The sequence below is a fragment of the Eupeodes corollae genome, chromosome 2, assembly GCF_945859685.1.
Source record: "Eupeodes corollae chromosome 2, idEupCoro1.1, whole genome shotgun sequence".
In the NCBI taxonomy this organism is placed as follows: domain Eukaryota; kingdom Metazoa; phylum Arthropoda; class Insecta; order Diptera; family Syrphidae; genus Eupeodes; species Eupeodes corollae.
In genome coordinates, this window is record NC_079148.1 from 98,747,444 (window position 1) to 98,760,765 (window position 13,322).

General features: G+C 33.4%; 1 protein-coding gene across 4 annotated transcripts; it reads left to right on the forward strand.

Moving 5' to 3' along the window:
• The first annotated feature begins 2,769 nt into the window (after positions 1 to 2,769).
• On the forward strand, positions 2,770 to 7,694 carry LOC129944709 (transcriptional repressor CTCFL). Of its 4 annotated transcripts, none has more exons than XM_056054342.1 (4): positions 2,770 to 3,152; positions 5,146 to 7,201; positions 7,268 to 7,347; positions 7,413 to 7,694. In XM_056054342.1, exons 2-4 carry the CDS (start codon positions 5,155 to 5,157, stop codon positions 7,506 to 7,508), a joined length of 2,223 nt encoding a protein of 740 aa, XP_055910317.1. In that variant the 5' UTR covers positions 2,770 to 3,152; positions 5,146 to 5,154; the 3' UTR covers positions 7,509 to 7,694. The 4 variants fall into 4 exon arrangements, with proteins under 4 accessions (XP_055910317.1, XP_055910319.1, XP_055910318.1 ...); XM_056054344.1 differs by lacking the exon at positions 2,770 to 3,152 and adding an exon at positions 3,305 to 3,487; XM_056054343.1 differs by lacking the exon at positions 2,770 to 3,152 and adding an exon at positions 3,523 to 3,784.
• The last annotated feature ends 5,628 nt before the right edge of the window (positions 7,695 to 13,322 follow it).

The following is a 13,322-nucleotide window of genomic DNA, read 5'->3' on the forward strand; positions in this document are numbered from 1 at the left end:
AAAAATAAAGCTAGAAACAAAATGCTTGTAAAACGTGAAAAGTTTAAATACTTACAATCAAATGTGTTGAACATTGAAATACATACTACATATGGACTGGTACTTGATGCATATTCCCGTAGAAAATCCCCCTAAAAAGTGAATACACCTTTGTATATAAAATCTCTAGTTAAAGTAAGGAACTATGTTTTAACGTTTGCCGTAGCCTCAAGATGGCGTTAGAAATTTTATATAAAAAAGTTAAGAAAAAACTGCAATTGCTTATGACATTAAAGCCACTAGGTTTGGCCCACACCATATAACCCTACGATAAAAGTACTATAGTCCTTATATACAAAGATTCCACCTATCAAGCAACACTTTCCCTCTTGTAGGTTCGATGGCAAAATCAATCATACATTTTGAAACGCGATCTCTTGTTTATAGGCATCAACAAACCTTTTTTCAAAGAAACTAAGGACATTTATCATTAGATATTGACAACATTAAATTAGTCTTCGAATCCGCACCCACAGGACAGTGCAGTAGACGAAGACCGCGGATCAGGTAGCGCGCACAAGTGGAAGGTGACCTCACCCAACTTGGAGCGCGAAACTGGAGACATCTAGCTAGGGACCGAGCTAGATGGAGAAGTTTGTTGGGTGAGGCCCTAGTTCACACAGGACTGTAGCGCCACCTTAAGTAAGTAAGTAAGTAAGTATTGACAACATTAATAAAATACAAAAATTAACTTCCAAAAGATTCTCCATACTTCTAAGGCTATAAATGTTCTTTATCGCCTTTTCGCACCAAACACAAAACCGAGTTTTCGGCAAAAAGTTTTCGAAAACCCGAAAACCGTTCACACCGAACATTTACATGTTTTCATTTGACCTTTAAATTTGTTTAACACCGACTGTCAAATTTTGTATTGAAAAAATGTGTGAAAATACCATACCATACCATATATTAAACATCAATGACAATACATCTATGATGTTTCATATCGCTTAAGTAATAAAAGTACAGTTTTCGGCAAAAAGTTTTCGAAAACCGTTCACACCGAACATTTACATGTTTTCGTTTGACCTTTAAATTTGTTTAACACCGACTGTCAAATTTTGTATTGAAAAAACGTGTGAGTTTTGTTCTTTTTAAAGTATTTGTGAAAATAAATTGAATTCTAACCAATTCAAATTGATTTTAATACGAAAAAAGAAAGTTGAACAAAATATGAAGATTTTGATAAACTTTTTTTCATTATCTTAAGCCTCTATCATCAAAAAATATCTTTTTATTTTGCTAATCCTGGAATTTCGAAAGAAAAGAAAAGCTTTAACTGTCGTAAGGGAAAGCGTCAAATATATTTGTGGTTACGAGTTCAAAGACGCATCCTTTCGAAACGTCATTACGAACTACGAACAAAGAACCGCATTTATTTCGAAATGAAATATTTGTTTTGACAGCAGCCATCAGCTGTTTTGTTTACATTAATTTGAGCGCAGAATGTTTCAAAAGGTTTGTTTGTTTACTTCAAATTTGAATTTCTACTAGTTTTCGAGAGGTTTTACATAAAACTTGTGGTTTACAAAAAATGTATGGGAAAACTTGAATTTTCGATGTAGGTTTTCGACGAAAACCGATAATTTTGCGAAAACCGGGTTTTGAAAAGCCTATACGATTTTCTTAGTCGTGTTTCTAATGTTTTCTTACGATGAAGTTGTTTTTGAAATCCAATAGTGTCTTCAAACTTATAAAAAGTTTTAAGTTTATTTTTCATTTCTTTGATATATATTTATTTTTTATAATTTTTCCAAAAAGTTTTGAAATTACTTAAGCCCATTTTCCATACAAAAATTTCTCCAAAATTTAATCAAGCTAAAATGTAGCCAATGAATCCGTGGCATGATGGTAAGTGCGTTGGACTGTCATGCCAGGGGACTTGAGTTCAATCCCTAATTGTGCCACCTTAATTTAAAAAATTAATTTTCGCGGGTACTGCCTCTTGCGAGGAATTGACAATTCCTTCAAGAGTAATTCTTATCATGAAAAAGTGCTTTCTCAAATTAGTCGTTCGAATTCGGCCTAAAATTGTAGGTCCCTTCAATTCCTGACAACAGTACTCGCACACAGGAATGGTTGCGAGTTGTAAGTCACTAGGCCCTGGTTCACAACGGACTGTTGCGCCACCCAATTTATTTATTTATTTAAAATGTAGCCAAACATTTAATTAGTAAGCAACTCTAGCTAAAATTTCACATTTTTTTTATAGTGTACATGAGCTATCAAAATTAAGCGGGCCGATAAAATGCTCGGTTCATTTATTTAGAGCCTAATTTTTGTTAGATAATAGAAAGTCGCAGCCAAAAAGGGGGAAGGCTGGGGTGAATTTCCTCAGATTTGTTTTAACATATACAAAATGATAATTTGCAATATCAAATGCAAATACATATTTAAAAAAATATATGTTAAATAGTGTTCTTTTACTAAAAATAGTTTTAAAATGGCCCCTTCTTTAAATTGCATATAGCTACGTTCAATTGAATTATTGAACAAACTGTATTTTTATTTCTGAAAGGGTTTTGTCATGAAATAAATTGCATTTTGTGCCATGCTTTAATAAAATGGAAATTTCGGAGTCGAAAGAAAAGAACGCAAAATAATAAAAAACTAATGTTTGTTTTAACGATTCAATATTTAACTTGAAAGATGGTTCCCATGCATTTTCAGTTCAATTTCATTTTCCTCACAAAATTCCTCTGTCAAAATTAAGCTCAGGTTGTACCTGAAGTTTGGAGAAAAAACATGAACTAAATTTTAACTCGAGCTGCGTAATACCCTTTAGCAACCATGCCTAACAGTCAACAGGGGGTGTAAGCATTTATTCAAATTTCAAATTTGACCCAACAGTTTGTCAGTAAAAATCCCAGTATTTCTCCTCCCGTATATGACGCCATCTTTTATTTAAACCACGCAGCTGCCATATGCACTGAAAAAAGCAAAGCACTACACACTCTGTCGGCAATATTCCGTATTATGGCTGGATTTTTTAGAAACGTGATTTTACTATTTTTCTAATTTCTTAAGCAAAACCTACTTAATTTAAATAAACTCCTTTAACCCGAGAAAAATCACAAAATTGTACATATTGCACATCAATACCAAATAATCAAGTAAGTATAGAACAATGGGTTAGCGAGAGAAAAATCAATGATCCGAAAAATTTAATGGCCGCCGCCAAACATCACAGCCAAACTACAGCGCCAATCGGTGATAAATTTGCAAAGTGCTTCTTTTAGTTAATTCAAGAGCCCCCTATCTTTCAATAAATATATAAAAATGTATCATTTGTTTACTTTTTTTTTATTTTCTTATTTATGTTAAAAATTCTAATGAAATATTTGTTTATATGTTTTGTGTTTTATAAAAAATACAAAAGAAAAAAAAAAACTCAAAGCTAAGAAATGGAAATGTGATTACGAAACAAGGCGTCGCGTCATATTTATTTGTAACAAAACCACACACAAGTTTTTCCCTTGCCTTTGCTTTTTTTATTATGAAAGACTTGGAATTTAAGCCTTCAACTTGGATTTTTTTAGTTTAAACCATTTGTTTGACGGGTTAGGCTAAAAAAACCATTTTTAGTGCTTTTGACTTCATAATATTCAAATCGGTCTTCAATAACAACTGAGGTCGCACTGACGTCCTTCAAAAGCCTTTTTATCGGATTCCGAACGCAAGCCGATGTCTTGAAAAAGGCGCCAAAAAAAGACTTTTCGTCCTTGTCTAAGTCATGGTTGTAATGGTATGACCTTGGACCTATTCTGCACTATTATGGTTGAATTTAAATATTTTAAAAAACTGGCAGGTAGTATCCGACCGAAGGTCGATTTTCAGCCGAAGCCGAATTATTAGGCTGAAAGAAAATCTTCGGCCGAAGCCGAAGCCGAAGCCTAAGGTTAAAAAAAGTCAAGAATTTTCCTTTCCAATTGGATACAAATATTATTTTTATTGAAATTTATTTACTACTGGCAGGAATAAAAGACTATCTTGAGCTGCTCGTATTTCTTCTTTCAGTGAAATTTGTATGGCGCAAGAATTGTAATAGCTATCACATTTACACTGGACAGATGTGACTCCTAGATTATTTTTTACCATGAAGAAGTAGTAATTGTTTCAAAATTGTTTGCATTTTTAAAAGCCATTAGGTACTATGCCTATTACATGGTGGAATGGTGTTTTTCTCATAGGTACCTATTTTCGGGATCATAAAACGAATAAATTGTGTGGTAGGTACATGTTAATTCTAGTGTACAGAAGAACAGGCTTTAATATCAAGAGAACCGTCTTATCAAGGTTGATGTCGTTGCCAGAGTTGATGGTTTTAAAATCTTAAGAATTAGTTTAGGTAAACCGTTGGCGTTTTGAAATATCTTTTCTAAAGCGATTGATAACAACACGCCAACTTGTCTAAGACCTCTTTCTTCATCGAAGCGAAATGTGAGTTCTTTTTTATTCTAAATAAACTGTCGTTTTCCAAGGATTGTAAAAAAGTAACCTTAGTTCAAATAACTCACAAAACCGTCACTTTCAGTACTTTAAAAAAGCCCTATAAGTTACAGTACAAAATTACAGACATGTGCCATGAAACTAAAATAAGCTTCGGTAGCTTAGAAAATACCATACCATATATTAAACATCAATGACAATACATCTAAGATGTTTCATATCGCTTAAGTAATAAAAGTACATTTAAATAACTGTAAGAAAATAAAAGGAAATTTACTTAAGTCTCTTGGACAGCAATCAAAGAAGAGCGTTCAAAACCATTTACGACAATAACGTCTGTGATTTGTTTACTTCGCTTGAACACCGTCCATCGTTAATTATTAAGCGTTCACATTGCTCGTGGTCATAAGTATACCCTCAAGCTCAAGTTTGGTCGAACTGCCAAATGATGTACTACGCAAATAATGGAATGCTATACCAAGCTCGGTCTTTCCCCGTCATTGCAATGTTCAGAAATTTAACACCAATGTGCATTGTACACCGCAACCACCTTTTAAAACCTTTCTCCCTTTCCTCATCCTAATGCTCGTAAGAAGAAACTAGACTAAATGAAAATTAATAAATGTTTAATCATATATTATTTTCTCTTTTTTACAGAATTGAATCATGTCTCGAATTGCAAATAATATTCAAATAAAAATCGAGACTAATGAGCTTCAAACATACCTCGATACTTTTAACAAAGAAATAGAAGAAGGGAGTCGAAGTTTGAGTAGTAGTTTTGTAGATGCTGCAGATTTATTAAATGCTCATTCCAAAAACGACGATGACGAAACCGGAACATACTTTGTTGATGAAGCCGGAAACTATTATTATCAGGCGACCAAAGATGCAGAACCAATACCAACGGATCCACCGGAAAATGCTCATATCGTTGCAGAGGACAGTGATATAGAGGAAATAACATTAGCGAAAATACCAAAAACCGCACAAACAAAACATCGCAAAAATGCATCATCATCCTTTAGTAGGAATGCGTCGAAAAGGGCAAAGATCAGCGATGATAACAATGATGGGGATGTTGATTATATTCAATTATCTTATGCACTTGGAGATGAGAACGATGTAGAAGTTGATGATATGAATGAGAATGAAGATGTTACCAATAACGGAGAAGAGGTTGAACAAGACGATGAAGAGAATGAGAACGAAGGTGAGGATGAAGATGAAGACGACGAAGATGGTGATGGAGATAGTGATGAGAAAGAAGAAGTTTTCGAATTTGATGAAAATGAAGAAAGCAGCGAGAAACGCTCAAACTTCCCAACAAAAGTTGTATGTCTAAAGCCGAAAAACTCCAAGTCCACATCACACCAGTGTCCCCATTCCAACTGTGAATATGTGTCCTCAAAACGATATTTATTAGCTCGTCATATGAAATGCCATTCGGACTATCGACCCTTTAAGTGTTCTGTTTGTGAGCGTGGATTCAAGACAAACGCTTCTCTTCAAAACCACGCCAACACGCACACCGGCAACAAACCATACCAATGTAAATTTTGTGCCAGCACTTTTACCACCTCTGGAGAACTAGTGCGGCATGTTCGCTACAAGCATACCCACGAAAAACCGCACAAATGCTTCGAATGTAACTATGCTAGTGTGGAACTTAGCAAACTTAAGCGCCATATTCGATGTCACACGGGTGAACGTCCTTTCCAATGCCCACACTGTACCTATGCGTCTCCGGACACTTTCAAACTGAAACGCCACATGCGGACGCATACTGGAGAGAAGCCATATGAATGTGATATTTGCCATTCCAAATTCACTCAGTCCAATTCCCTCAAACAGCACAAGCTAATTCATAGCGTTGGCGATAAACCTGTTTTTCAGTGCCACCTCTGCCCAACGACTTGCGGCCGAAAGACTGACTTAAGAATACACATCCAAAAGTTGCACACCTCTGATCGTCCGCTGACTTGTAAGCGATGTAATAAGTCCTGTCCAGATCGGTATTCATACAAGGTGCATTGTAAGACCCACGACGGGGAAAAGTGCTTCAAATGCGATCTATGTCCCTACGCTTCTATATCTCAGCGGCATTTGGACTCTCATCTGCTGATTCACACCGATCAAAAGCCGTTTGAGTGTAAGCTTTGTGGTCAGTGTTTTAGACAAAAACAGCTCCTTAGACGTCACCAAAATCTCTACCACAATAAGGACTACGTTCCGCCACCACCTCAGGAAAAAACCCACTCATGTCCTGACTGTAAGCGTGCATTTAGTAGAAAAGGAAACCTCATGAGACACATGGCTACTCATGATCCCGACTCAGTGGTACATGAAGTTAAAGTAGAGAAGCAGGTTAATGCAGGGAAACAGATGGAAAACGATGATGGGACATTTGAAGCTCTGAGCTATGTTGAGGAGGAAGAGGAGGACTATGAAGTCGAAGAGGAAGAAGAACAAATGGAAGGAGATGAAGAGGCAATGGAGACTTATATAGAAACTGCAGCATCAGATATAACAAATTTCGAGGAGGTGATGATTAAGAAGGAGGATGAAAGGGAACTTGTTACGCTGGAAGGCATCGACGATCAGCAGTACATGGTGGTGGAAATAATTCAAAGCGATGATGAAAACGATGATCTAGGCTTCGAAGAAGACAAAGCAATAAAACATGAGTTGGATGAAGAGTTTGTTATTTCAGGTAATATTTTCGTCTCTTTATTTATTTTAAAGAAGATCGATAGTTTAAACTTGTATCTCATTATAGAACTTACTGAAGGAGGAATCAATATTATCAAGGGAACAAAAAATCAAGCCGTTGAAATGGATGACTGTTTTGGATTCAGTGTAAGAATAAACTCTCTTTTAGATTTAAAATGTTTTGAAATTGTATTTTTCTTTCTTTTTTTTAGGAATCTGAAGAATTGTTAGACGAATCCATACGAAGTGATTCAGATGTGCAAGACGATTGCAAAAACGATATTAAGTTGTTGGAAATCTTACAATAATCATACATTATTGTGTAAATATGTATTTAATTTTCTCAGGTTCATAGTGTTTTGAATTTAATCTTAGCTTTATTTTAAATTATTTCATACAAAATAATAAACACGTAAGGAATTCGCTGTAAGAAAAAAAAAAACAACTAGGCGAAATTATATTGAAATAAACCATATATAATGATTATATGTTAATTAGTGTCTAACTTGAACTGTCTAAAAGAAACGAAAAGATAGGGAATGCAATCCTAGACATAAATCTTGCTTTTGAAAGCTGCAAAAATTGTAATATCAATTTTCATCCATGATTTTTCACATGAGTTATTAAAATTATTTCTATCCAAAAATTCAATACGAAATTAAAAATATTAAGTAAGTAAGTTAGTAATTAATACCTTATACAATTTTAATTACAAAGTATGAGTTACATGTTTTGAATTTTAAGCTAAGCCGTCAGCTTGATTGACAAAATATTTATTTTTACTTCTTAAAAATACTAAACGGCATAAAAGCAAAACTATTCTATTTAAACAAAATGGTTCTCAGTTCTTGACACCGTTAACATAAATTAGTTTCTGTAAATTTTTAAATTTCGGAATTTATTAGTTTTTGTTTTCGAGAACCATTAAATAATTAAAAATAGAAGGGGTAATCGGTCAGCACAGCGAAGCTATTTTTTATTATTGGCCAATAGAAATAATTGTACCCAGTAACAGTAATTCTTGTAATGAAAAGTGCTTTCTCAAATTAGCCGTTCAGATAAGTCATAGGTTACCTGGGGGGGGGGGGTTGTTATGAAAAACGATAATCGTTTTTAATACGGAGTATTTGTGAAATTGCGATTACGAAAAACGATACTTGTATTTTTATTTGCGGTGCCTTCAAGCACTCGTATTTTTGCTAGAGTGACCGATAAAGTTGGTTGTGCCATAACAAGGAAATCCTGCCCGGTTCCTCTTTGATATCCACCCTCTGCCAGAAAGCGAAGTGTTGCAGCTAATTTCAATACATTTCAATCTCATCCAATACATATTTAAACGTTTCCTTGTTCAGACGAAAAAGGTGCTTGAACCTTGAAAATATTTTAGGAATTTACTTAAATACAGGAAGTTACTTACGTGGAACTTGAAAGGCTTATTGGGTAGGATAAATCTCTTAAGAGTGCCCTTCTTACACGCATTTCTCCTCCGGATTCAGATTCATCTTCGCTTTCAAGAAAGTAATCGCAATGAAAAAACATTTTACCGAACCGAATGCAAATCAAATTTAAACTTAAAACTTTAACAACATTCACATTTTACATTTGTGAATAGGCGTGAAGTTAGTTGCGTTTAAAAAAATGCTATTTTTCATTTTTGGCTAACAACATTTTCTTGATTCCATTTTTGTTTCTCATAATCGCTCTACGCCATGAGTTTCGTTTTATCTAGATAGATTGTACGGTTTCCTATTATTTGTAATGACTAATGAGGGTCCAAAAATATACATAGACTAAAAATAGGAACAATACAAAAATAAATTGTTTGTAATTGAGGATAGTTTATGTTTGTTTTAAGATTTAATATTTTTAACAATAAACGAATATATTAGCTCTTAAAAATATAGTACCTTAGCTGTATTTATTTCTGAACAAATATTATGATAAGAGTACACTTAGGCGTGTGCGTACTTTTTTATTTATGATTGATTGTCTCATATTTTGTCTGATTGTAGAAGAAAAGTCGGTTAATATGTGGATTATCCCCAAGTGAGAGCAAGACAGTATCTAAAAGACTTAGTACACCTTTAATTGAAATAAAGTAGGCATGATGTATATTTTTAATTAACTCTGTTTTTGGAGTTGTATAATATGGTTTTAAAATTGACTTTTACCTTAATCGAATCAATTGACATTAAAAAGTTTGTTTCTAAATATTTTAAGTGTTAGTAATAGAGTCTGTTAACAAAAGAATTATGTTTTAGGAGGAAAATGTAAAGATTTAGTCCGTCTCGGTGTGACAGCCCAATACGTATTTCCAACTCGAAGATTTTCGACTTGTCTAAAATTGAAAAAAAAAAAAAAAATTAATATTACCAATATGTGTTTTTATTTTAAGCAGGAGTGTACATATAACCACATTTATGCACGGTAAGTTTGATATTTCACATAATTTGTATAGATCTGCGAGGGTAAGGAAACAGAGAGAGATCAGAAAGTTGACAAGAGAAGAATCCCACGCATAAGTGTTGATATAATGTTGATAGTGGTATCATGAGCAGTTAATTATTATTATACATTACATAAATAAGTAAATTCAATATATTGGTACATAAACTAAATAATCATTTGTCATATCTTATCGAATTATAGTAAGCATGTACTTAAAGAGTGTCTACTCTACATGCTCTGAAATCACCATCGTTTGGCCAAGGGCGGATACAGACTTTTGATCAGGGGGGGGGGGTCACACACTTAGATGAGTTTTTACTATCAGAAAGGTATGGTCTAACTATTTAATTTGTATGACTCGCTACATATGAAAACATTCCCAGATTCCAAAAGGTTTTTTAAATATTAAATATTTAAGAGTTAAAACACAATAGTTTAGAGGGTTTTTGCTAGATTTCACGCAGAAATGTAAGAAATTGTTTTGAAACGTAGTTTTTTTTTTCCAAAAATAAAATATACAGCTGTGTTCAAAATAATAGGAGTGCTTTTACAAAATTTGCTCAAGAGTTTTTTTTACCATGTGTATACGGGTAATCAGCCCATTTCTCTACCGGTAAGTATAACGGGACATTAAAGATGATAAAACAATGAACTGGTTTGCAATTCATAACCGTTTACATTTGTAACCAGAGATCAAATGATTTTTACTCTCAATCAGGCTATTCAAAATAATAGGAGTGTGAGTTAAATTGTACGTAAAAAAAATCAAAAACTTAAAAAAAATAAACAGTAAGTAACTAAATTAAAATAGGAATATTAAATAGTTGGAATATCGAATATATAAACAAGTTTGGTTATTTAGTGGGCCGAGGAAAGCACTGCACCGACGAAAAACGGGAAATCATAAAAAAGTTACGAAATGAAGGAAAAACTTATAAGGCTATAAAGTTGATGTTGGGGTGCTATGACCAAATGATCGCCAATGCTGTAAAATATGAAAAAAAAGTCGAAACCCGGGGACGGAAACGAGAAACGAGTGAAAATGACGATCGTCGTATTGTTCGCTACAGCCGAAAGGATCCTTTTGCGTCCTCTAAGATGATCCAGGAAGATCTAGGACTGGCAGTAATTAGCGTAACAATAAGAAGGCGATTGTTGGAACACAATCTTTCCGCTGGCAGTCCACGAAAAGTGCCGATGCTTACGAAAAAACATGTAGCCGCTCGTTTGAAATTTGGAAGAAGCCATGCTAATTGGCCTGCAGAGAAATGGCGAATCATTTTGTGGACTGACGAGACCAAAATTGTGTTATTCGGTGGAACTGGCTCTAGGCAATACGTCCGACGTCCAGAAAATACCGAGTTTAAGCCTCGGTACACCATTAAAACGGTAAAGCATGGAGCTACTAAAGTGATGGTATGGGGCTGTTTCTCATATGCTGGTGTTGGCCCCATACATCAAATCATTGGCACGATGGACCAGCGCGTTTATGTGGATATAATGTCCAGTGTGATGCTGCCTTATGCGAGTTGGAATATGCCGGCTAAATGGGTATTTCAACAAGACAACGACCCGAAACACACCAGTAAGTCTGCCAAGGAATGGTTTCGGGTCAATGAGGTTGAGGTCATGAACTGGCCAGCTCAGTCGCCTGACCTCAATCATATGGAAAATGTATGGGCAGATGTGAAAAAGGGTGTTTCTCGACGAAGACCCTTGAGTTCGAGACAGTTGTGGGACGCAGTCGAGGAAACATGGAACCAAATTCCAGTTGAGAGTTATCAGGCCCTTGTAAACTCTATGCCACGTAGATGTGCAGCAATTATAAAAAACAAAGGATTTTTCACAAAATACTGACAAAAAAATCTTAATATTGAATATTTTTTTTTAGTTTTTTATACTTTATTTTGTTTACTCCTATTATTTTGAACAATTCGTTTTGGCTTTATTTTGATAAAATTCATGTTTTTACTACCTTATTTGTTTTAAACAAAGTAGTCTTTAAGCATAATAATAAAAGACTGGATTACTTATTTTGTACAAAAGAAAAAATAAATTTAAAAAAATTATACAATTTTAGAGTCACGATTTAATCTAAAAAGAACAGGCACTCCTATTTTTTTGAACACAACTGTATGTACGTTTCTTGTATCCATTTCTATTTTCGCTAAGAACGCTAAAAAAATCAAAAATTCAGAAAATGAGATAGGATCTGATATGAAAAAATGTCGGGCTTTTTTTTCAACAAAACTTTAAAATTTTAGAGTGAAAAATGTTTGATTCTTGAATTCAAGTAAATAGGTGCTTTTTAGTATATAATTTCTCTAAACAATTAAATTTAAACGAATTAAGGTAAACAAATAAGTTGGGAAGAAACGTTTGCGTGGCACTCACAAATTACACTTTTCAGAATCTCTTTTCACTTCAAATCCCAAGAGATTGTATATCAATAGATATGACCCGATTATTATGTTTTTCAATTAGCCATTAGTTTAACATAAGTGTCACTTTTGCTGTTTTTGGGCCATTTATATTATTGAAATTTGTGTTTAAATATTAGTTCTAGAGCATCCAAAGCAAATTTACTTCAAAAGTAGATTTATTTAATTTTTAAAATCTTTTAAGATATTTTGTGTTCAACAGAAAACCAATTTTGAAATAAATAAAATGCACGACTGGGTCGCTAGAACTTCTTCCAAAAAGTCTGTTTACAAATATTTCCAAAATATTTTAAGATTTAAAAATGTACCTACAAAATAAGTTTTTCTCAAAAATTTAAATGCCATTTCATTTATCAAAAAATATATATTAACTTATTTTTTTTTCGAAAATCATTTCACTTTTTTAATTTTGTCTTAAAAATATTTTTGGTAAGCACTAAATAAAGCGCTTATAAATACATGTACAGTTTACATTTAAATTTCGTCAAACAAAATTAATATTTGTTTTTTAAATAAAAAAAAATACATTTTTGATCATAAAAAATCATCATATATTTGATCATTTGATTATCAAAAAGAGCTTGTACAGAAAGAGAAGATTATTGAAATCGGTCCATTAGTTCTCGAGAAAACTTAAAAACAAAATAAAGATTTTTGAGGGGTACCCTTCTGAAGCAATACCAAAATATGTTTTTCTTGTAGAAAGAAGCCAAATTTAGAGAAAGTTTTAGAAAAATCACACGTTTTAACTAAAAAATTTGTATGGGGACTGCTGTTATTTTTCGTATTAATAAAATAAAAAAAAAAACGCCCTATGCTAATCGGATGAAAACCTTAATTTCAATCAACAAAATTTTTTGGACTGTAGGAGCCAGGAAAGACAGACAGACGGACGGAATCGGGGTACCCACTTTTTTCGACTTCTCTAGCGTCGTAATGTCGTATTTGATTAAAAGCTCTAGTTCGAAATTGTTTACTAATACAAAACATACCAATATAGTTCCTATATGTTACACTTCACTATTTATGTGTGTCAAACAAATTTAATAATAAAATTGAAGGCTAGTTTAAGGTATTTAAAGGCAAATTAATATAAAATTTCTTCTAAAGAACCTGAATATTTGCTCTTTTTCTTAGAAACCATTTTCATAAAAATAATTTAAAGCATTACTAAAATTCTAAATTGAGTGAAAACAAAAATTTTAGTTGTTTTTGACAGCAAACCACTTTTTG

Excerpts from the sequence above, each read along its gene's own strand:
- LOC129944709 (XM_056054342.1), top strand. The coding sequence starts at position 5,155 with ATGTCTCGAATTGCAAATAATATTCAAATAAAAATCGAGACTAATGAG. Across the intron at positions 7,202-7,267 it reads TGAAGAGTTTGTTATTTCAG|AACTTACTGAAGGAGGAATC; the intron begins GTAATATTTTCG and ends ATCTCATTATAG. Across the intron at positions 7,348-7,412 it reads ATGACTGTTTTGGATTCAGT|GAATCTGAAGAATTGTTAGA; the intron begins GTAAGAATAAAC and ends TCTTTTTTTTAG.